Source organism: Perkinsus marinus, assembly GCF_000006405.1.
Source record: "Perkinsus marinus ATCC 50983 genomic scaffold scf_1104296936966, whole genome shotgun sequence".
Lineage (NCBI taxonomy): Eukaryota > Perkinsozoa > Perkinsida > Perkinsidae > Perkinsus > Perkinsus marinus.
In genome coordinates this window covers 113,131-135,944 of record NW_003213976.1, presented here as the reverse complement: position 1 = coordinate 135,944, position 22,814 = coordinate 113,131, and the positions used below count along the sequence as shown (strand labels likewise).

The window sequence follows — 22,814 nt, the reverse complement described above, 5'->3', positions numbered from 1 at the left end:
GGCCGGTCAGGATCAGGTGCTACCCCGGGGGTCAGCAGTTGGATGATATATCACTGAGGCAGCCGCTAAGGCAGCAGCTCAGGCCGCTGGAGGGCCGCCACCGCCCATGGAAGTGAGTCGATCGAATTCATTCCAGCTTGGGTATCGCTTCTCCTGCAGGCACATAGTGGCGGTAAACAGTCCTCTGGATCGGCCTTTAGTTTTATTGGCAACGGCAGTCGGAGATAAGGCTTGTATCAATATGAAACTATTGTTGTTTCTCCTGGCCAAGTGGCTCATTGCGTTGATACATTTGGGCTAGCTGAACGCAACGCTCGCGAGAGAGGGGAGCTTACCATCATCATTCATGTTCCAGCTCCAAGCCTCTGACAACATTGTCGACCAAGGGAGAAAACGTCGCTTCCAAAGCTTTAACACGGCATACGTATAGGGAACCGAACAGCCGCGATATAATAAAGTAGCCTCGAAGGAGAAGACGACAGGATTTATGACAATTACGTTCCACATGAATCACTGACTATGGATAGGAGGGCTTAGGAGGTCGGAACCCCATCTACACGGGTGATATCAGAATAGGTGAACTCATCGACGGCGCCACAGATCCTCCGACGATAGGAGTGCCATCCTTCCGTCACAAGGGAACGGCTGGTCGATGAGGATATTCGTAATACATATCACATCACGTGACCTAAGTAGGGGACCGAAAACCATAGGGTGCAACCGAGTAATAAACTACGTCTTTAACCAGATGATTACACTTCTGTTCTGCCGCAGAACTTCTGCGCATTGGCGCAGCGCCAGGGCTTTGCAACAAAGCCTTTATATCTGACTGGCATGTAGAATGTGGATTACTTGGGCAGCATATTGTCTCAAGGTGAAGCCGACTGCCTGCTGTTTTTCATCTACGAGACATGAATCATGGCATGCCTGAAGCTCTCCATGAGGTTGCCCGCGTGCCAGCGCCTGAATTGCTTGTGGCCTGTGGATTTTAAAACTTTTACAATAAAAGAATGGCAATCTTCGCACTAGCAATAGTATCTCCGTAATAAGTACGAACGTGCCAAGTCCCTAGTTACCTTTGGGACGGTCTGTGATTTGTATGAGTTGCCATCAAAGACTACATTATGCCGTGAGCTGGGCGCGCGCTTGACGCCTTCGAGACACTGTGTTGCTGATAACAACTCGCTGCTGCTGCTGCTGCTGCACACATCGAAGACTGGGAGCTTTCTTATGCTAACTTTATGTTCAGATCGTAGCCCAACCAGTGATGGACCTCTGCGTATTGTTAGCTCGGAGCTAGGAGTTCAGCTGTGGGCCACAGCCTGTGGCCGAACATGATTTGAGCACGATGTTGATGATTTATCAACATCGCGCTCAGATCTTGCTTTGCTGATTAATGATGAAGAGGTTCGCAAATGATGCTCAGGTGAAAGGTCTCAAGTTGGGACAGCGTTGATTTAGAAGAGGGATTACAGGTATATACGTGGTTGCTGAACGGTACTATTAAGGACAGTTCTGCGAAACATCGTACGATACGATAACTCGATCTAGATGAAGCCAGTCCTAAGCCCAGATGGCAGTTGTTCGGGAATATAAAGAGAATATAACACAGTCCATGAGGTTTTCGAGAGCTATAATTAGTGTATAACTACCCTGATAAGATTTGGTAATGGGTGTTAATTGTAAGCCTCGAAATATATGTATTTACATTTTCTTAACCGAAGAACATTTACACGTACTCACATGTCGTCGTCCTCCCATCATGGGAGTCCCATGGTGTGCACACATGTACCGTATAGTGCGGCGTGGGGACGCAAGTTTACAAATTGTTGTACACTGACTTGTGTCGCATAATCTACTCAGGATATGTATAAGAGTCAGAGAAGGAATTTCCCTTCCAGGAAAATGATTCACGAATAAGTCAAAAAGGGAAGTAATACCACCTGCCATACCCGCCTAGAACACACGATCAACATCTACATGTGAAGTCCATCAGACCAGCTATTATTATCCATGGCTCCCAATCATGTCTGCTAACGACATGAATATGTAAGTTCCATCATGCTTACGTTGATGATGATGTTCGATATTGAATAGGAAGTCAACATTCATATTTAAAAGCTTAAAAATTCTCTTAAGTAAAACTGGGTAGTGATCTCGTTGCAAAAACAGAGGGATTGTGAACAAGACGGATCCGATAGGGCCAGCTGTTGTGTGCGACTGAACTCAGGATTGATTTTTCCTTCACATGAGAGAAGATGGAATCTTGTTTACTTACATAATCGGCTCCGATTGCTGAGCATGCACCCTGCGGCTATGACGAACCGTATCTTCTTATCGTAATCGGCAATCAGTTTTCCAAATTAACATCCGAAGGCGCCCCTATAGGTGAGCCTGGTGGCCACCATAGTTACAGCATCCTCTGTGGCGCACCAGAACTCGCTCTCCTAGAAGTACTTAGGATGCCGTTAGTACCTAGTCGACTATCATGCTCGACACTCTCCCATGTTCTATTCCCCATATGGGAATGCCAATCAAATACGTTCATTGAACGTCCCAGTAGCATCTCTAAGTAGGATCCTTATCGACACTTGCGCGCGCCTTGCTAATCGATAATGTCGACGGTCAGAAGTGCCAAAATCCAAGGTTTTCCAAGTTGCGCCGTTACCGCTTTCAATGTACAACGGCATTGGTCTACAGACCGCTCGAGGGAGTGGCACCAGCGGCTATGTAATGATGGAAGATCGGCGGAGCGTGAGGCATGATGACAATTAGGTCCAACGTAACAAATCCTACCTCCGGCCGCAAAGGACTGATATCAAACCATTCAGGGAAGCTGAGGCAGCTGCTCCTCCCAAACCCAAGAAGGCTGATCCGGAGCTGATGTAAGTGGGATCTTCAACACGATAGGAGGAACACAGTAGAGTGGAGATAGTGGCTGAGAATCTTCATAATGCGCGACTGTTGTCCCCCCCCGTTAATTGTGAAGAGCATCTTATATTGATATCTTTGGCAGTTATCACAATCAGAAGAGAGAGATAGAGGTTAAATTGATTGACCTTGAAGATACTCTGTTGGAGTCGGGGGAGGAGGAAGGCATAGTCCAGAAAAAGGTTGATAAGGAAAGGCAGAAGCTGTAGTAAAGCGATCGACTATCGCGAATCCTGAATAGACGACAACTTAGATATAAGGAGCTTGATGACCGGAGGGCTGATGCAGAGGCACATGGTGGTGAACTTGAGGCTGATCAATTGGCTTCCACTCATGAGTATGGCGGCGGTCCTAATTGCTCCTCCTCATGCTGATGTCATCAATGGGTAGGTATCTACAAATGCAGGAGCGCCAGGCAGAGAGAGCAGCGAAGGCTTTTGGGATAAGTACGGTATAAGTCGATTGGCTCGGTGGTGGTGGGGTGATGCCTGCTTGGGTAGACACGCGGAATCACGAGGAAGGAGTAGCTTTCGATAGGGACCGTCAACATCAACAGAAGTTGCAACGTGAGTTAATGGCAAAGGTCCCCGGTTCGATCCCGAGCGAGGGTATTAATAGCAATAATATCACGGCAGGTATGATGGACACCCAAGCTAGACAGGCGGAGCGATGGGCAGCTCCTGGTGGTGAGAATGGTGATGGCGGAGTGAACAGGAGGAAGAGCGACCATCGACCACCGGCTAAGGGTAGTACTGGGCTGCGTATAACCCAGAAGGGATATTAGATTGTTTATCGAGTTACTTTCGGGTGCTTTATTGGGACTACTTTGATATTTCACGACCATTGTGTGTCACTATTTGTGTGATTTTGTTGTTGGCTCAGCTGGTGAGTCGTGGCGGGACTTCGCTGAGCGTCGTAAAGAGAAGGGTTGGGCTGCAGGGGAGCGGCAGGAAAATGAGGAAGGTGCCAAGAGGAGGGAGGCGAAGCGAAGCAGACGTGGACAAAAGCCTCCACAGCCGACAGAAGTGGCTGAGGGGAACTGACCGTTGTACAATAGAGAGAGTTTACGTATTGGGGTAGTGGTGTTGATTTCACGACAGGGTCGACTTTGGAGGTGCTTGTCGTTGTTATTGTAATTGCATTTTTCGATCTGTTATTTTAATGTCGTCGAGTCGGTCATCGGAACAGGAGAGTGATCAGCGATCAGTAAGTTCCTATAAAGTCATATTCCTTGGTGACCAGAGTGTTGGCAAGACGAGTATCATCACACGCTTCCTGTATGGAGCATTTGATACGCATTATCAGGCTACTATCGGTAATCATAGCGGAGCGAAGCACATGAAAGAATCCCGGCTTGATGCTGTCCTAAGGTATCGATTTTGTGGCAAAAGTGTTAACTCTTGACGATGGACGGTCGGTGAAATTGCAGCTGTGGGATACAGCCGGGCAGGAGAGGTTCAGGTCTTTGATACCAGCGTAGTACCTTCCATTTGTTGTTGCGCACTGCGAAGATTTTCCGGAAATATCTATTCATGGTCAGTTATCTGAGAGATACTGCGGCATGTGTTGTGGTCTTCGATCTGACCTCAGAAGAATCTTTCAACTCGGTTAGAAGCTGGATGTCACAAGTAGAGGATGAGAAGGGTAGTGATGGGGGCGGCAGAGGAAAGATTAATAACTCTTCAAGTAGTCATTGTTCACAGTGTTGTATATGCTCGCATATTGTATATGTCATTATCGTTCGCCAAGATGACAGCATGAGTATCCGAAACCGTCGACCCCAATGCTTGCTTCGGTTGTATTAATTAGATTCCTTCAGTTCAATCCTCTCTGAGGTTGAGCAGTTGTCAAGATGCATAGGTCGTAAATCAGTGAGTGTTCACACGACTTGGAGTGTCAATCGATTCGTTACTGTTGTTGGTCGGTGGTCAGCTGTTACCAGCTGAGCGTAGGTACAGGAAGTGGAGTTAAAATAGTGTTGGTTGGCAATAAGGCAGATATGGCAGATTCTCGGCAGGTCGGGACTGTGCTTCGCTCCGCTGTTATTTGAGGCTTGTTTTGATAGGTATCCGGTGAAGAAGCTAGAGCATTGGCTGGAGAACTTGGTGTGAGGTACTTCGAGACAAGTGCTAAAAGCGGCGTGGACATTGAGCAAATCTTCACAGAGGTGGGTTGCGAGAGGTCCCAGGTTCGATCCCGGCACTTTGCACTTTATTGTCTTCAGATTGCTAAATCAATTCCTGGAGAGAATTCAGCATCGGCCGGCTCCCAAGGGTCGGATACTATCAGAGTCACTAGTGGTGATGGGATGAACAATACAGCCACCAAAAGTATCCACGGGGTGATCGACTCTGGCCATCATTCTCTTCCCTGTTCAGGTCAATCGTGTAGTTGTTAATGTCGTCATCATAACGATGATAAATTGCATATCAAATATTCACCCTTCTCAGTACTAAGTGTTTTGCGTTGTAATGCACCTGGAGGAGTATCTCTATTACTGGCGCCCTTCAGGGCGATTGAGTTACCACAGATTCGAATGCCCACGAGTGAGGCGGCTAGTATGGATGAGGGGAGGTGGGATGATGGGTTCTCTTGGGAAGTTGACCGACGTAATTTCGTGGCGCGTGACTCAGTGTCGACCGAACCTTACGAAGTCGTGATGGCAATTCCATTGAAGGAGATGATGCCTTAGCTTCGGGCAGAGGGCCGCATTATGACACTAATGGTCATCATAAGTAGATGCCCCTAGGTTTAGTGAGAGAGAGCAAGACCTGCCTCACCATTAGATCCGGGACTGAGCCATTGGGCGCTTATGATAGCGTGGCTCCTGTAGAGGAGTGGGAAAGGATACCGAAGTACCGCACACGCTCTGAAATGTGAGGTTGGCACCGGTGGAATCTAAGGTTCGCGCGCGTAAGATACGAAGTAGGTCCGCATTTAGGTTGCGTCAGAGGCGAGCGAGTTTGATACCAGACATATCATTCGATGTGGTGGATGGTGATGGTGTTGTCGGCAATCGAGACTATCTTGTAGCCAAGCACTTCGATGAGGACCGAGATGGGAGGCTGAATACGAGGGAGAGGGAGAAGTGTATGGAGGCGCTGTCTAAGGGATGGCTAGATAGGCACTGTTGATAATTTCGTGGCGCGCGGTCAGAGATCGGGGCGTGCTGTGTAGGTTCTCGTTTGGCCACGACCAGGCGGGTTCTAAGAGGCCCTTCGCCGTGCAGCAGCGGAGGGGGAAAATTGTAACGCAAGGCAATTGCTTTGAGCTCGACAAGACGTAGCAGTGATAATTTCGTGGCGCGCGGTCATTTTCTAAACTAGCAGGAATTCAGCTCACCTGTTGGACGAGAAAGACCCTCCTTCTGTTCGGACGAGAACCGATTTGGAATTGGCGCGGAGGACTGAGATGAAAAATACCGCTTCCAAGCTGTAAGTAGAGTATTCATGCTCCCTATCACTTCAAGTCGTGTTCCCTTCTAAGGTTCAACCAATGGGAAAAGGATCATCCCATGAGGATACCGGAAGGAGCGCCCTCCAGTGATAATCATATTGCTCAACCGAAGTGAATGATGACCTCGACGACGCCATTTGACGCTTTTTCTATCAGAATAACACACATTGGGCAAAGGGCCACAGCTGACCATCAAGCCTCGAGGGTCTGCGCTGGTCTCATGCCAGTGAATACAGCTGTGAATCCTGAGAGGGAGTCCAAGACTTTAAGTGAGTTGGCGAGTCTTCCGTAGACCCAACTGCTGCCTTGTCAGGCCTGCAGTGGGTCGACGAACCAGCGGTACGTACTCGGTCACAGCTGATGGAGGTACGTCGGGAAGGGTTGAAACGAGATCTCGACGAGTGCAGGAATAGAGGTTAGTGCTGTGTGGAGCTCCATAGTCGATCGATCGGCCCTCAGGAGAGGCCGAGTTCGTCCCTTTGAGTGTTAGACAGACTGCGAAGGAGGCCGCAGTGGGTCCACCATGGCGTAGCTCATTGCATTGGAGCGTGCCTTGTTAGGCTTACGAGTATCGGAAGGATGTGGGAGAGGCGAAGACGAAGACTGGCTTGGATCTACAGCGTCGTAGAGAGAGGATCGAGCTCAACTTGGCCTCTTGCCGACAGGAAAAGCCAAGGATACCAGCGTGAGAGGCTGGATGGGAAGGGCAGGCACCATTCAGTGGTCTCGAGGGTTTGGTCTTTCATAGGTTCTCGGACCACGATGAGCCGTGGTGGACTTTGGGTGGAAACTATACGGGAAGACCGAGGGGGGTCTCATCGAGCAGTAAGGGCTTTGCTGACCGTTCCTTCGTTGTCAACTGGTATGATGGTCGTTTGGTTGACCCGCAGGTCGCAGGTTCGAATCCTACATAGGTCATTTCTTCACTCGACGCCTTTCTAAGAGAATCTCGCTCTCCATCTCTGCAGATACGCAAGATAGAGGTCGATCGATCAAGTCCAGGGTGACAGAGGCCACCTTCAAGATCACTGAATCTGTACCGGAGCGGCCACCTCAGGCGCTGCGGCCAGCCCGCAGGGATCCGCCCCTAATAGGAGACGTGAAGCCGAAGTCCACCGAGCCCCTCTTCCCTGAGTACTCCTGCGTGAGCTCTCGAGCCGCCAGTGTGAAGAGCCTTCTTAGAGGTAGGAGTCGAACAGTGACGAGATGGACGACCGAGATCATCGAGCATGGTGCACTGCGTAATGGTAAGAGACTCTTTGACTCGCTGCAACCATCTCCAGTAAGTTTGGAATACCAAATCCTCTGCTATGGTGATTGCGACAGGTTTACGTAAAGGACTTCGCTCCGCTAGAGGTCTACAGTAGTTTTGATATCATACGACGCGACGCTTTGAAGAAGCAAGCGATGGCGAGGAGTGACGGGGTGTCTGCTGTCAGTAGGATACCTTTGGAGGGCCGCCCGGCCTACCATCGCCGTTAACTAGGCAAGCTGGCGTCGATCGCACTGAGTCAGCGGAGCGGTGCTGCAGTATCTGGGGAGGGTAACCGATCATCATTCAGCGGAGAGGTGGGGGAGGGGCATTCCGATAGTCGGATTAAATCATTACTCATGCAGTCTCATGGGTTTGAGGCCTGCTGTGATCGACCAGGAGAGGCGGAGTGGCGATCTGCCCCCCTGCAAGGTTAGCTCCTCTCCTGTTGACACGTGTTCATGCGTTTCAATGGTCAGGTCCACAATGCTCGAGTCAGCCTAGTTCGAGGGTCTTAGGTCGAGTAAGGCGGATGGGGCTTCATAGAGGGGATGACTGCGTGTTCAGATTGCCAAGACCGGCCCCAAGATGAGTGTGCCGTGTGGTGATGTCTGAACAAGTGGCTCCCAGCTCAGGAAGGGCCTCATGCGAAGGGCATGTGCAACGTTGATTATTGTCTAGTGATGTTGTCACCATAAGTGGGTTTTGAGTCGGAATGTCTGTTAATCGGGTTAGCGGAGCGAAGCGTTTTCATCAGCATTGGCCGAGTATGACCTCTACCAAGAGAACGCTATCAGGCCTGGCCGTAGTGCTCACTCGAGCGGACATCTTGATGATACTACCTTTTAGGTGCTGGCCTTGGTCGTGGTCCTCTATGTAGCATCAAGTGCGGTCATTCAGCTCATCTTCACAAGTGGTGGTTACGACAAGCCTGTGGCCCTCACAGTGCGTATTGCCGCTTGCCAGTGTATCTCGACTCCCCATGATAGGTCTACTCCCTCACCCTCTCAATACTGCTCTTGGCTTGTCGCAAGTACATCTATACGCCTGCTAGGCAGGGTTCGCCAGAGGCGACTCCGATAGTTAACTCGGACCATGCGACGTTGGAAGCAACAGAGCAAGGTTGGCCGAAGAGGTGGCAGGTGTGGGCATTGGGTAGGTCAACACCGAGCAAGCTTTCTGGCCACTTTGTTGCGCATCCGTTGATCATGAGCTGGTAGCCCATGACCAACAGATGCGCAATGTTAGGTTGCTGAGTTTGCCATGCTTTCTGTCGTAAAAGGTGTTTACGTGCCGCTCCGTAATCTACGTTATGGGTTTACCTCCGTACGCGTAAACATCAGTCGTAACAGTCCGTAACGTCAGCTTGCCCATCTATGTGAGCTACTCTTAGGTCTTCTCAGGTGCCATATGGTTCGTCTCGCAGTTGACGTACAACATATCCCTTAAGTAGACAAAAGTGTTTTCTCACTGTTACTTCCCCCTAGGTACACCTCAGTGGCTACCAACAGTTCCCTTTCCAGCTGTTCTAGTGTCTTCACTTTTATCTTTTCCATAGTAAACCGGCGAGCGACCATCACGAACCATTTGCCTGTCAGCTACTCTTAGACTATCCCCTCTGCCGAGCCGTTCCCATCCTCTCAGTCCTTTTGTGTGTGTTTGGAGTCCTCATCACAACCCTCAATCAGCCCTCACCCAAGACGGACTTCGCGGTATGATCACACTTGCTGAAAGCGCCATCACCCGAACAGGTCCATGAGACCATCCTTGGCGACACCCTAGCACTGGCATCAGCCTGTTGTTATGGTATCTTCACGTGCTGCCTCAAACTCTGGGTGTGTCCACAAGCTGAGTTCCAATACTGAGTTATAAGTCGTTACTCCATGTTAGGTGCCCGACGAGCATATGGTAGCTTATGCCTTCGGTATGTTCGGGGTTGTTGCCTTCGTTCTGGGAGTCGGAAGGTCCTCAGGGTGACGCCCAGCGTACCTATCCTCTCAGATGCCTTTGCTAGTGCTGTGCCATATCACAGGCCTAGAGACTGTGGTGAGTCTTCATTCCTGCATCGTTGACGAGTTTGGTCTTCCACCCCAGGTCCTGCCCACCTGGAGACAATTCGGCGCTATCACTGTCAATGGAGCCCTTGGCAGTGTTGCATCAGACTATCTGCTCTCAGTGGCGGTGAGCGCCTCGTTCGTGTCATCACTGAAAGGTAGCCTATTTGTTGTCGTTAGGTTATCCTACTTTCTCCTCTATCAGCAGCTGTTGGCCTCTCTTTGACAATCCCTCTATCTTTGATTGTCGACAGTGAGCTATTCACTAGGAATGCTCATTTATTCTCCTCATACATCTCAGGTACGATTCTCGCTCTCCACAGTTTCAAGAGTGTATACATGCTGGGCTCAGCATTAGTGTTCGCCGCTGTTGTGCTCATCAGTTGGGATACGTGAGTGCAACTCTTACTCTGCTTGGCGACGAGGTCCCATTACTACAGTTATAATACCGACTTGGAGAAGGAGGTTGAGGTGACGAGCCTACAAGCAGGAGACCAGGGCAGCCCGTTGGTGCGTAAGTTGGAATTCATCCGCAGGTCAGGTTTCTCAAGTCGTCATATGTGTCTGTCCCGGCAGATAATTGGTAAAACAGCTGAAAAGATGAAGACCAGCGATTGAAAGATCTGCCCACCCATGCCTCCATGAAACTGCTTTCTTACATGAAACAAGGCAATCTATTATTCAATGTTGCGTTATCTTGTATAGTGAGGGGCATGTTATCAGTGTCTTTCGAGAAGGTCATCGATGTTATCCGTTACTCTTATAGGGTAAACGGTGTACAGTGTACTGTTTCAACCACTCATTCTGCGTGCCTTCTCAACTGCTCTTGTAGCCCTGGGCACGCCAGATTGTTCAAACCCTTACACCTTCACAAGGTGACATTCACGCACCCGAAAAGCGAGCTCTCTGCACAATAGGAGTACAACCAGTGATTGTCTCACGACACAGATCAAGTTTCATGCGTGCGCATCATGCGAACTTCATCAAGTTCGAAAATCACATCGAAGTCCAAATGTTCATAAAATCGCACCTAGCTTACAGAATCGCCTCATCTCGAAGTTGAGGTAGGTACATCACTACAACTGCAGTTGCGGCATAATAACAATAGTGTTCTTCTTTTCCCCGGTCATATACCCCGATAATCAACTTGGCCTTCGGGTTCAAAAATTCAGAAGGACTTGATTCACTTATCGATGACCACGAGCACTTTGCTCCATTGAAAGCCCCACTCCCTCACTGATCGCAACATCAATCATATTCAGAATACACAGAATACGCACAATGAGACCATCAAAAATAGTGTAATCATCTTTCGAGAATATTAATCACTAATCAGCCTTTCAAGGTCAACAACAGAGTCTTCGAGAAGTGTCCTCACAGAAATGTTGCGCTTTATTCGATCGATCAATTGACTCGAAGTCCGAGCCATCCGCGGATCTGGATTTTCTCTCAGGAACTTCGTAACACGAGAAAGGTCTTCCTTCGTGCTCATGTTCTCGCACACTAGAACAAGAAGCTTGCTACCTACTTCGAAATGCCGAGAATCGAATCTAGGTCATTCACGAGCTCACCGATGCCCATAGCCCCCGAACTGCGAAAGCGTTCCTGTATCTGCTTCCACCAAGTAGTCAACCATTCCCAAACCACATCGAGTCCTATTGAACGATTATGTGTACAGCTTTCCACGACACACCGCCAATCTTGTGGCCGGACCTGAAATAAGGCGCATCCACCAAACCCCCCAACGCAGCTACTCACCACTCTCTTCGGCAGTAGTAGTGAGAGTATTTCGCGCTGTATCTAGCAGTATGGAATCATGACAAAACACTACGTACTAGGCGGCAATTATCCAAGCAATTAGGTTACATCAGCATCAGCGACTTCACCGATTATGGCCAAAGTCTTTTGCTGACGATCAATGCTAGCAGGATGTCGACTCTCATAGTGTTCCAAGAGTAGTCTGGCTCGAGCAATCCCCTTCTTAGGACATGCTACGGCACCCGCGTAGACCCAGCCGTGGATATCCTCAGGCACCTGAGGATATCAAACATCCCTCATAGAGATGAGCTTGAGAATTCTATACCGAGTCCGGGAGAGAATATCCCCCTTGTTCGAAAAGCTTAGAGCATGCCTCAATTGTTGCGGGATCTTGACAGTCCAGCATGATACGCAGTGAGCCAACCCTCAGACCCTGATCATCGATGATATGCCGTAGGAGTATCCAACAGGGTCCTCACACGTCCTGCAATACTGTCCGTAACGTGTGACGAGAAGCTGTCCAGACTTGAGGGCTGGGGTGATGTGGGAGAGCCCATGGATGTTGTGCAAAAACGGCCTACCAGTATACGACCTGCAGAGGACAGAGCCAACATCAAGGATGCGACACGAGGACCCCATACACAATTTCCCGTAAGCCTCTCGAAATCGTGATCTCGGAACTTCACAAGAACGTGGAAGTATTGGGAATATGTGGCTGAGTGTATCTGCATTAGACGGAGAGAAAATAACAATAGGAGGACTGATGATCACTTCCGAGTTGAATGCCGACAGTCTCGTCGATTTCACCCGTGGCGAAAAACTTCAGGAGAAGTTTATACCTGATTTCAAGCTATTGCACTCTGCGTCCCCGAACCTTCCCCTCACCATTCCTTGGGCGGTAAGCGACCATCAGTCATCGCCATCGTAGAGTCTCTAATGAGACCAATGAGGTCCAGCGGACTCAGCATCGCCGCATCGAGAGAGGTTATACGATGCAGGAGTGACGGTGAATAAACAACCTACGTTGTAGGTTTATAATAATGACTAGTGGCAGTAACCTCACGGTGAGACCCCTTACCGAGTAAAAGCCAGTAGTATCCGGATTGAGATGGAGTGTCTCACTCGCGGAGAGTTTTATTCTGAGCTCAGAATTGGGCATCAACGTGGTACCTGCGATAGCAATCATCACATTGGAATGTGGAATGCTACTGTGAATAGTATAATTTCCGTTCACTATGATACGATACCGTAATGGTACCTAACAGCACTTCTCGAGCGATGGTCAATGAACTCAACACGGAGAACCTACAATCCACTGCCTTCTTTCTGTATCCATACCTCCCACGGCGACTTGGCGTATTGAAACTGTGTTTTCATCCACCATGTTAGCAAGGAGGTATGGGTAACTAGGAAGATAAGACTTCGAGTGGAATACAAGGAACAACACAGCCACCCTTTCTGAGTCGTCCAAGTCTTCATCATCAGCAAAACTGCTTCGTCACCAAGACATGACCACAGGTCGGAAGTACGCGTCGAGGAGTACCTCAAACGACAGTTGAAAGAGCAGTCAGTGCGGTTACTCTCATTACTTGTGGCGATCGAGATAAGTGTGAATCCTGTCTTTAAACCGTGCCATTCCAATATGCGTAGTGAGCATATGGATAACAGCTGCAGATTTGTTATACCTGCCAACAAGTGCCGATCCATGATTCGCCTTGGAAATGATATATATTACGAGATAGCGTCGAAATTATCAAAGGCCTCGCGTCCATCCAAACAGGTGACCTGTCAAGCGGAGAGAGTGAAAGCCCAAAGAATGGGGAAGGTGCACCTGTATGGGATGGGAGCTCTCGAGGCAATCAAGTTGCATTGCTCTGTCAACCATAGAGGTCTGAAATGCTGCCCAGAGACTGGAACCCGGGAAACTGAGAGAAGAGGCCGTTTAGAAGGGCTCTCAATCGGTATTTACATGTAGTTGGCAGCAGCGTATGAAGTCCATGTCGCGAAGCCCTGAGTAGGTAATGCTATGAATAGAGAGAATGCTGAGAATCACCTCATTGAGCCAAATGTCATTCCACCATTTGATGGTGACGATGTTGCCAAACCACATATGGGCAAGTTCATGACAGACAGTGACAGTGATACGGTAGACGGCCTCAGCTGAGCCCGATTCCTGAATGCAACAAGAGCATCCAACCGAGGCAATATTGTCCATCGGGCCCTTGCTTCGTTCAACAGAAGATCCTGCTCACGGAAGGTAATGAGTCCCCAGTTCTCCATAGCCCCGAAATGGTGATCTGTAACGGCTAACAAATCGCACCTGTACTATCCGTGAAACGAATAAGTCTGGACCGGAGAAGCCCACTTGGGTAGAGGATACTTCGTGTTGAAGAGCTCCGACTCATAATACACCAGACACTTCGATGCGATCTCAAGAGCGAAGTTACCCTAAGGAAGGCTCAGTCCGGTCCGACAGAGGATTAGGACTCTACCTTAGAAGCCTGGGATCTCCGACACCATATGGAGACTCGAGCGTCTCTTCCCGGGGTATCTGCGGGGAGAGTATAGTCCTGAGAGCGAAACAGGGAAGCTCGCCTTTGCCGGATAGCTGAACGAAGTCACCGACAGCAAATGCTAGAAGATACGATGACATCTTGGGAGTTGGCCTGAGAATATCATTCAAGGTGGCTAGGCAACAAATGGAGGATTTGACAAACACAGCTTTGAATAGTATCTCTAATTGATGGAGCTTTCTCATGACAGCATGCTGAATAATATTTGCCAGCAGTGACGAACACTACAGGGGGAGCATCAGACAACTGCACAGATAGAAGTACCGTATGATACGGTCCGTATCAGCTAGATTGGAACTTTCTCAGAGTAGTGACTGAGCTTTGTGCCAATGACTCGCGGTCGCCTATCAGCAAGAATGGTCTATTCTGAGTTCATCATGCACGTTTGGAGAATAATTCAGTTTTGCTCGTCATCTTCACCCTTGTCGCAAAAATTTCATGACAAAGCCATACTTCCTCAACATTGGGAGTGCTTGTTCCAAGTGATGTGTGCAGCAGAATATGAGGTTAGCCTCGTTTAGCATGGAGCCCTGGGTTCGGCCTCTCTCGGTGTGCATAGTGACCATCAGCACTGCCACCCTAGCGGCGTAACACCAGCGTAGGATACCGGCGGCTTGGTCACCTACTCGCTAGTTCTAACCCTCCTCAGTTAATATGTAGGCCACAGAACCAGCGATGTTCAACATTGAATGTTGATCCGAAACTCCAAGTCTTCATTTTCCTTCGGTAGTTCTGAACTACTATTATCCCTGATCGAATCGATCCACCACCTTCCAGACTCGGGGCGTTCGAGACCGAAGTCCCGCCGAGAACGTGCCGGGCTAACCAGTTCACAATGAATGGTTCATCACTCATATCGTGAGTCCAGAGAGAAGCACAGTACGCTCCCGTGTGAGGCCGGAGATCACCTTATTGAATACTTGCCGCTGAGCGCTCAACCATAGAAGCAATCTTATCTCTGGTGTAAAACGATCCTGCTGTTAAGCCCAACATACTGGAGAATCCCCAGTCAGGATATCCCAATCTGCAATTGCCAAAAGACGCAGCCGCGTCTTCCAGGCAGATGCATGAGTATGCCCTCGAAAAAGGGCCCCTCCTGAAGAGGTTCCATAGACTAACATCGTAGGCCATCACTATTGGCTACTACTCTGACAGTGAATTTTTAGGCTGCATCTAGTTATGGCAGTTCAGCTTTCATCAAATCAGTCACTGATGATCAGTGATATGTTGTAATATGGACGGTAGCCGACCGCCTAGAGGGTGTGTAGCCAGCATATTTTATACTATCGAAAGTCAGCGATCACGAGCCATCACAATACGAAGTTCGATACTGTAGTATCGAACTTCATACTATGATCCTTGCTTCAGTATCATCCAAAAGAGAAAAATGAGACCAACGATGGTTCAGCACCAGCAATTAATAGGACCGGTCCCATGATGGGACTCCCATCAAAGCCTCGAATACAGTGCCCTCTTGGAAAGAAGCACTTGCCTACTCGAATGTTGTCCTCACTCCTGTACACAGTTCTTTCAAAACTTTACGTCGTTTCGTCGAAGGCATGCCGTCCACCGAGTCATCAGACTCTGACAGAGCATATTCCGCCATCGTGCTCAACTGGTCAGTGCCTGAATGAGAGCCGAGACATCTCTGCTCGCAGTGGGAAGAAGTTTCACTTGATTCACAGTCTGTCATAGAATGCCGCTTTCTCCGCCTTTCTTCAGCAGGTGATCGCTCTTCGCACGGTGTCTCTCTATTGTCCGAAATCTCAGTATCAATGTCTCCAACTATAGAATCCTCAGAATCTTCACTGAGGAACGAGATCATAGAGTAGCTGAATGCCTCCGTTCGCTGAACCGGCATGTTGCCCAGAACCTGAACATCTCCAATGGGCCATAGATAATAGTCAATGCTTCATCATCAAGTAGAGCTGCATCATAGGCTTCTTACCGTGACACCAGATGGAGCAGACAAAGAGACTGTGAACGTAGCTTTCCTGTGATAGCAATAAGAGAACTGTGATGATGCAAATCCACACGCTACATATCTGGCTCATCGACACAAGGGAGTATCCTCCTCGCATCAACTGGACAGCATTGGGTCACCAGCATACCTCGCCGCAATGTGAAAATGGAAGAGTCACTGGTGGGATCGCGTTGGAGATACCTTCACGGCAAGATCATACACTCAGACATGCCGCCGCGGAAATAGTGACATACTCGGACTCATAGATGCCTCGAGAATTGCTATTTATCCGACCCATGTATCGGAATCGCAGTTCGCATTGGCAACCCGCTGGTATCGGCTCGGACAATTGGAGCTCAATCTCTTCCAATTCTGGCCGGAAGACTATTGAGTGATTTATACTCACACTTGCCGTCTCGCTGATCGAGACAACCTGATTCCGGCAATCACCAGGTAAACAGATACCACGGCGCCTGTCCTTCTACCTCTGATTTTTCAAATGAGAGCTCTGCAGCGTTCAAGCGGATATTTGATAAACTAGCTGCATGGCGGGTTATAATTCGGCACTGGCCTACATATTGATAAATCAAATAGTATTTGAGTATTTGACAAATACGAAGGATGCCATCACAGAGCTCACCTTCGAACTCACGATTTTGATATCTGCCAATCAACTCCGATTCAGAATTAATGGCAGAAGTCAAATCAATGTGGATATCATAACTGCCAGCAGGTCATCGTTCAAAGGGGCACCGCCACTGACCCCACCTCTCAACGGTCAAGCCATCATTCCGCAGTCTATGCTCGGCACCCGACTCCGAGCTACTCGACCCTACCTCCAGTGCCTTGCCACTACTCGGTACCGTTAATTCTCCTTGTACCTAAGCCGCACTAGGATGAGAAGCCTTAAATGAGAACTGAATGCCAATCCCCAATCACCTGTTCTCTCCCGGAGGCCGATGATGGGAGGAATGTCTTATCTCGAGGCGACCCAGGAGATACCGAAGTCTGCTTGCTCCCCGCATTTTGTAACACAGGCATATCTTTACGCGCCGCTATTTATGCCAATATTATCGGTAAAACACTTTCGACGCCTTATGCCGCCCTTGACTACAAACAATCGATTTAACAAACTGAACCCCAGAAAAGCAGCAAGAAACAATTTTTCAAAATGATGGATTTTCTGCCTCTGCCTGAACAAGGGGAGGTGCCTCTGAAGGAAAGGTGTGTCGCAAATTGACGATAGCCAATGACTTCGCACGGTCCTGGGGATAGACGATCATCGTTGAAGATGGGAAAATGGTAAGGGCTTACGAAGTGTCCCTCGCCCGTACAGTCTACATCAACTGCGAGGCGACAGAGGAAGTCGGCATCGACTCTGAGGAGCTCGCGGTGGTCGCCATCAGAATACACTGCATATTGAGTGTGAGCCCGGACCATTGCCCAAGTACTCGAGGAGTCCCCAGATGCTATCACAACATCTAAGGGCTCCGCTACAGAGGAACCTGACATGCTTCCTTCGACCAACCCCAACGTATTTGGACTCACAGGGCCCTATTATCACGACATCAGGCTGCTGGTATACCTCAGTGACCTTCTCGAAACACAGACCACCTGTAACACACAACAAGATAGCAGGCAACAATATACACATGGTCAACTATGTGTGTTTATGACGATAAGCAAATTCCGAGAACATTTCGTAGAATTAATGTTGGTTTTTGCGCCCATGTCGTGTATATACTTTCATAATGTAATGAGCGAATTCTCGAGCTCAGCTGAAGAAAAACTAAACATATATTCCAACAAGGTAAGTACCGAAAGCCCCCCGACATTTGCCCCACCTGAGTGTGTTCGATTCGCAATCGTTACGATCACTCGGGCCACACTCTCTGCATTCATCATCTGCTGCGGCAGTGCAAACTGTACCGCACTGACTATGCCATCGTACCCAGCATGCGCCCCTTCATAGAGGACACCATCGATCTAATAGGAAAACCCATGGGGAAATGAGGAACAGCTCGACCACTACTCACTGTGATCATATCGCGGTTCATGTCCTTAGCGTCCTGCTTAACATCAACATCAGCAAGGCCGAGGGGTAGGTCCTCGCCAGGGATGGTCCTCATAGGATACGTCCGGCCTGATGGGCCATATAGCGACCACGATGGGAGATAATTCACCTCACTTTTATTCTCGCGGCACACCTCAAGGTACTCCTCCACAGTGCTGAGTGAGAGTGTTGATGGCAGGATGAGCTCCGGCAGGTCGTCGTCGGTGAAGGCAGCAAGTGCCGCATCCGAGAGTAACGGAGCTCCACTGTCGGCGATTGGCGATGGTGACACCTTCAACCTGACAATAGCAACTATCACCCCCCTCTACTCCAGAGTACTCACAGCGTCATCCTCAGCATCTCAGCTTCCATCAGCAAGGACCACAACGACGATGTGGCATCAGCCCGCGCAAGCTCATGTGCTAATCCCTGTGGAGATACAATAAACCGAGACGTGACTACTCCCGACCAACCGTGTTCTTTCGATGTCTGCTTGGTGATGCTCCATCGAGGCCGCCATCAGCCCCATACGACTGCCGTACCATGTACTTGATATCAGCACTGATATCCTCCTGCGATAGAGTCGGCCATCCTCCGCTCGGCCTGACTCTCTCAGCGCTCGACATGGTCATGAAAAACCAAACGCCGCCGAGCCAAGGTGAACCTCTCATCCTCGTTAAACTCAAACCTTGGCGACTTCCAGAAACAGATCCGAAACGCTGCGCTCAGGGCATGCCTATGTACGAGGATTCTGCTGCTGCTTTTGCTTCCTTCCCATTTGACTGAGGTTCCGCCGACGGTCTCGTTGCCGCACCATCTTAGAAGCCACTGCCTGAGTACAGTGAACATTCTTTTCAATAGAGCAATTCCGACGACAACACCCCCCAGAATTCCATCGAAAAGCATATCGACAGTGCATTCACTTGGACGTAAACCTCTGGGAAAACTCAGCCAAAACAAAAGCTCCACACTGGGGACATCCACAACCCACCCCGTTGACTCTGTGAGGTTTCCGAACGAGTTCATCCCTGTCGGGCTTGCTGAAGGCGACTATTCTCACTCCCTCTGCTCCAGGATATGTATGCTCAACCTTAAAGAGAGGAATCTCTCGAAGACCAACAAAGATGAAGGACACTCACAAAGGGAAGGCCGTAAACTCGTGCTGCTGTGAGCCGTCGATGTTGCCCCCGGAAGACCCCTTGGGACAGCAAACGCTTCTTTTTAGAGTACTTCATATCGTCCGGCAGGTTGTACGGTACAGACGCCAGCAGGTTCCGCCCTACCGACACATACAATAGCAGCACGTACATTCCGGTGTGAGCTCACCAGGCTTGGAGAACTCCGGTTTGATATAAGCCTGGCAGATCCGGGCCTTCAGCTCCGGGCTCCACGTGCAGCTAGTGATCTCTCCCACTGGACGACGATGAGGAGTTGACAAAAGGCGACACCCTGCATGGGCGTACCTGCTCTCTAGCATGTGGTCTCATAGGGTGAGACCAACAACAATAATTACGACTGCAGTATGATCCCAGTCCTAACGAATCGTGGACCACCGCCGAGTTGAGCGAACAGTTGCTTCCATCCAAACATCGTATGCAGCCTCAACTTGTATCTATGCAGTCCATGCCCGACATCCACTACCCACAGTACTGCCCTTACTGGTCAATGGTCCATGCCAGTGAGGCTCGTATCGGGCTCGTCAGGGGTGTGACGTCAACTCCAGGCCTAGGAAGCATCCATGACAATCTCCAACAGGACGACATCTCCTCCTCCTCCACCTCGGAAGTCCAGCCTCATTACGCAACATATCGATCGCCAGGATGCCAGCAGGGAGCACATCATAGTCTCCACAAAGGGACCGCAATAGAGACGCACCTTATATGAAAACAGACTGTAGTAAGCCAACGGGCAGAAAGCCTTATTACCATCAGCATCAACATCGAGGAGTAGCGTGAAGACGTCGAGGCCACTACCAATACTGCCTCCCCTCATTATCACCCCACTAGCTGACTTTGTGTGGAACTCCATCGCTGACTGGAACGGCTGGTGTATTATCTGATCCAAGTGGATGGAACGTAAGTAGCGCTCGCCCAGGCCCTTGAGACCAAAACCTCCTTCCTGCTCCTACCGCTGCAGGAGAGACTTCCAACCCGTCCCCCGACTCGGGGTCGTTAACTTTATTAAGCGTCTCGAGCCTAGCCTCCGGCATCGACTCAAACATCTCCGCCAGAGCTATCGACGCTGATGATGATGAGGAGGAGAAGGTATGCATCAGTAGAGTATATCACTGTTACCTCTAGGCCCATGGACCGACAACACAGCCTGGAGGGTGATGGGTTGTATCCTCACATCTAGGCCGGACTGCCGAGAGTACAGTACATACTGACAGAGGTAGTCATACAGCTGTGGACGGGCGTGACCTTCAGTGAGTATCTACACCAACAACTATTGACTGCTAATCCTCTCCCCTTACCGCCACCGCATCTGGATGCATATAGACGTGGCAGAGGTCCAAGACTAACGCTCGTGTGTCAATAATACACCCAAACCTGTCACTAGAATCACCACTACCTCCTACCTCTACAAGCCTACTGGACATCCCCAGGGGTCAGGTTACGGAGCCCTATAGTGAGGAAATGGTCAGCCACCATCTGCCTGAGGGGATACCAACACTACCATTGGCATCGTTGACGAATCGTCCAAGGTGTGGTATGACCTCTCTACCTCACGGCACGACAGACCAACAACACTACTACCTGTCTTCTCCTGTGATCCAATACAGCTGCTTATACGACTCGTCTGTCACCACCTGTCACCAATACACGCCCATCCCCTCCTGCCCTCTTCCCTACAGCGTCCATTCGAGCCCTCCTATACTCCTCTAGAGTGGTCGTATGTGCAAGGGGAACTGCCGTCTCCAGATATTCCCCAAACCGCACACCAGGACCTGCACCTCCTGGACTGTACTCAATCACACACCGACCTGCTCACTCAATTCTCTCCATACTTGACCTAATCCCGACGCCCGCATCCTCCCACCATACGGACTCTCGGTATCGACACTGAGAGCCGTATCTCACATCAGCCACTAGGGACAGCACTCACTTCACAGGGAAGGCCTCCCCATCGTTCGCTCGGAGTGCCTTAAAGTTGTGCGTCATGGCGATAGAAGAGGTTATCTGCCATTAACAATTCAAACTCCAGTAGAATACTAGATCATGTACACTTATCATCACATAAGTCGGTAAAGGAATACCTCCTACCCCCCCCACCATGGCGTGCCATCAGTAACGCCTCGCCCTACTCCTAGAACTACTACCCCTTTCTCTTCATAAGGCCTCTCAAACCTATCCCCTTCCTCTTCCTCCTCCTCACTATCCTCATCAGAGAACTCCTCCTCCCTCGATGAGGCCAGCAACACCGCCTCCCCATCATCATCACTCGAGTATGACTCCTCCTCTCCCTCGGAACTGACAGGTGGGACTCGAGCGGCCATCACCCCAGTACTACCTGAATACTTCTCCCTCCTCCTCTTCCTCCATCCACTGATCGTCTATTCGACTCACACTACTACCCCGCGGGTCGGGAGTGGCAAACCTTGGGTCCGCCTAAACCGACCAATGATCACCTTCTTTAAACCCCTCATAACCTTCTTATCCCGCGATCGCTTCCCAGATATGAATCGTCCATCGACCGCCTTCCCCCTCGGTTGGAGACTAGCATGTTGCTCAGCAGGCAACAGCGGCTTCCTGTCGCCTTCCAAAGCATAGGATGGAGGCTGACATAATCAAACTCGACCGACGACTTCATATTCAAGCTACTCTTTTCTATATTCAGATCTACATATTTCCCCATAGCATTTAAGAGTGATAATCATCTCTACGCCGATACGAAGGATCGATACCACTTTCCTGCCCCATCGTCATCATCCATCTCGCCAACAAAAGCCCCTCCCCATACCACCTCACTAGCTTCCATCAACCGTGCCTTGCCATCTCCACCATGCAAAGGGTTGTACTCTACTTGTGTTATTCTCTTAATATGGGCCCCTCGTTGGGTCCTAGCCTAAATACCATCCATCGTCCAATTCTACTACATCAGTATACCATCGACCCCTTAACCCTCCTCAACTAAGTAGCCATCACTAATGTCCATTACCCTATAACGCGTTACGAGTAAACCCCCCCAGAGTTCAATATGTCTCAACTTCACCCCCTCCCATTATTATCACCGCAACCTTAGTAGCCTTAAAGTCTGCTATTGCTGCAAGGTGAGCTTCGAAGGTTTGGAACATATCTCAAAAAAAGAGACTTGCAGTATGCACCATTCTACTACTACTACTACCTCCTCCCGTCTTTCCCTCTCTAACCAAATGATCGACGAAATCGTCATCGATTTGATCCATCCTATTCTTAACATACCCGTCATGCACTGAATCGCTGCCATCCAGATTAAGAGGCTCCATAGAAGGGTCCACAAAGTGGCCTCCGGACCTGACCTCAGCAGCTATTTCTCCCATCGCTAACCATAGGAAACAGCATCATGTGTGTTATCACTTCCTCCCCCGTTTAGGCATCTCGTCCGTCACTGCGCCACGAAAATACGGGAACTTCTCTTTAATGAACTCCTCCCGCCTCTTCTGAATTTTGGCGGTCACATTGGACGTTCTACCGAACTCCCTGTGGACCAACGAGTTTGCGTCGTAATCAAATTTCACCTCTCCCTACCGGAATTGGATGAGGGCGTACCCCCCAAGCTTAGGTGCGGACCTCAT

General features: G+C 49.6%; 6 protein-coding genes across 6 annotated transcripts; 4 read left to right on the top strand and 2 right to left on the bottom strand.

Annotated features, from left to right (window-relative positions):
* Positions 1–2,676: 2,676 nt before the first annotated feature.
* On the top strand, positions 2,677–5,329 carry Pmar_PMAR018788 (rab6, putative; the record flags this gene model as incomplete). Its single annotated transcript, XM_002783594.1, has 14 exons — positions 2,677–2,730; positions 2,776–2,885; positions 3,017–3,136; positions 3,185–3,268; positions 3,322–3,377; positions 3,432–3,497; positions 3,567–3,677; positions 3,814–3,894; positions 4,302–4,407; positions 4,472–4,575; positions 4,890–4,948; positions 4,997–5,098; positions 5,156–5,261; positions 5,310–5,329. The coding sequence occupies 14 exons, from the start codon at positions 2,677–2,679 to the stop codon at positions 5,327–5,329; spliced, it is 1,179 nt and encodes a 392-aa protein (XP_002783640.1).
* A 138-nt stretch (positions 5,330–5,467) lies between these two features.
* On the top strand, positions 5,468–8,254 carry Pmar_PMAR018787 (hypothetical protein; the record flags this gene model as incomplete). The annotated part of the gene is made up of 15 exons (XM_002783593.1): positions 5,468–5,540; positions 5,681–5,807; positions 6,109–6,213; positions 6,261–6,365; positions 6,418–6,498; positions 6,544–6,656; positions 6,701–6,802; positions 6,847–6,899; positions 6,948–7,072; positions 7,136–7,212; positions 7,356–7,669; positions 7,714–7,825; positions 7,874–7,930; positions 7,980–8,071; positions 8,207–8,254. 15 exons carry the CDS (start codon positions 5,468–5,470, stop codon positions 8,252–8,254), a joined length of 1,584 nt encoding a protein of 527 aa, XP_002783639.1.
* Positions 8,255–8,408: 154 nt separating this feature from the next.
* Positions 8,409–9,092, top strand: Pmar_PMAR018786 (hypothetical protein; the record flags this gene model as incomplete). The annotated part of the gene is made up of 5 exons (XM_002783592.1): positions 8,409–8,444; positions 8,489–8,584; positions 8,629–8,781; positions 8,888–8,939; positions 9,043–9,092. The coding sequence occupies 5 exons, from the start codon at positions 8,409–8,411 to the stop codon at positions 9,090–9,092; spliced, it is 387 nt and encodes a 128-aa protein (XP_002783638.1).
* A 548-nt stretch (positions 9,093–9,640) lies between these two features.
* Positions 9,641–10,273, top strand: Pmar_PMAR018785 (conserved hypothetical protein; the record flags this gene model as incomplete). The annotated part of the gene is made up of 5 exons (XM_002783591.1): positions 9,641–9,820; positions 9,874–9,946; positions 9,995–10,085; positions 10,134–10,229; positions 10,270–10,273. The coding sequence occupies 5 exons, from the start codon at positions 9,641–9,643 to the stop codon at positions 10,271–10,273; spliced, it is 444 nt and encodes a 147-aa protein (XP_002783637.1).
* Positions 10,274–10,984: 711 nt separating this feature from the next.
* Positions 10,985–18,666, bottom strand: Pmar_PMAR018784 (protease m1 zinc metalloprotease, putative; the record flags this gene model as incomplete). Its single annotated transcript, XM_002783590.1, has 31 exons — positions 10,985–11,217; positions 11,265–11,406; positions 11,452–11,493; positions 11,560–11,727; positions 11,777–11,884; positions 11,931–12,043; positions 12,223–12,290; positions 12,337–12,470; positions 12,530–12,621; positions 12,790–12,857; positions 13,041–13,136; positions 13,187–13,236; positions 13,283–13,376; positions 13,421–13,461; positions 13,505–13,624; positions 13,678–13,771; positions 13,817–13,899; positions 13,944–14,002; positions 14,047–14,117; positions 15,521–15,650; positions 15,699–15,897; positions 16,394–16,420; positions 16,563–16,710; positions 16,756–16,868; positions 17,302–17,492; positions 17,536–17,601; positions 17,832–17,973; positions 18,024–18,130; positions 18,176–18,339; positions 18,384–18,469; positions 18,514–18,666. The coding sequence occupies 31 exons, from the start codon at positions 18,664–18,666 to the stop codon at positions 11,015–11,017; spliced, it is 3,372 nt and encodes a 1,123-aa protein (XP_002783636.1). The 3' UTR covers positions 10,985–11,014.
* A 110-nt stretch (positions 18,667–18,776) lies between these two features.
* Positions 18,777–22,814, bottom strand: Pmar_PMAR018783 (fad oxidoreductase, putative; the record flags this gene model as incomplete). Its single annotated transcript, XM_002783589.1, has 23 exons — positions 18,777–18,872; positions 19,032–19,130; positions 19,180–19,319; positions 19,367–19,503; positions 19,554–19,652; positions 19,700–19,765; positions 19,819–19,915; positions 19,966–20,095; positions 20,169–20,281; positions 20,335–20,473; positions 20,514–20,589; positions 20,633–20,695; positions 20,797–20,849; positions 20,893–21,001; positions 21,146–21,219; positions 21,360–21,510; positions 21,551–21,648; positions 21,690–21,818; positions 22,004–22,105; positions 22,272–22,336; positions 22,385–22,533; positions 22,597–22,719; positions 22,768–22,814. The coding sequence occupies 23 exons, from the start codon at positions 22,812–22,814 to the stop codon at positions 18,777–18,779; spliced, it is 2,355 nt and encodes a 784-aa protein (XP_002783635.1).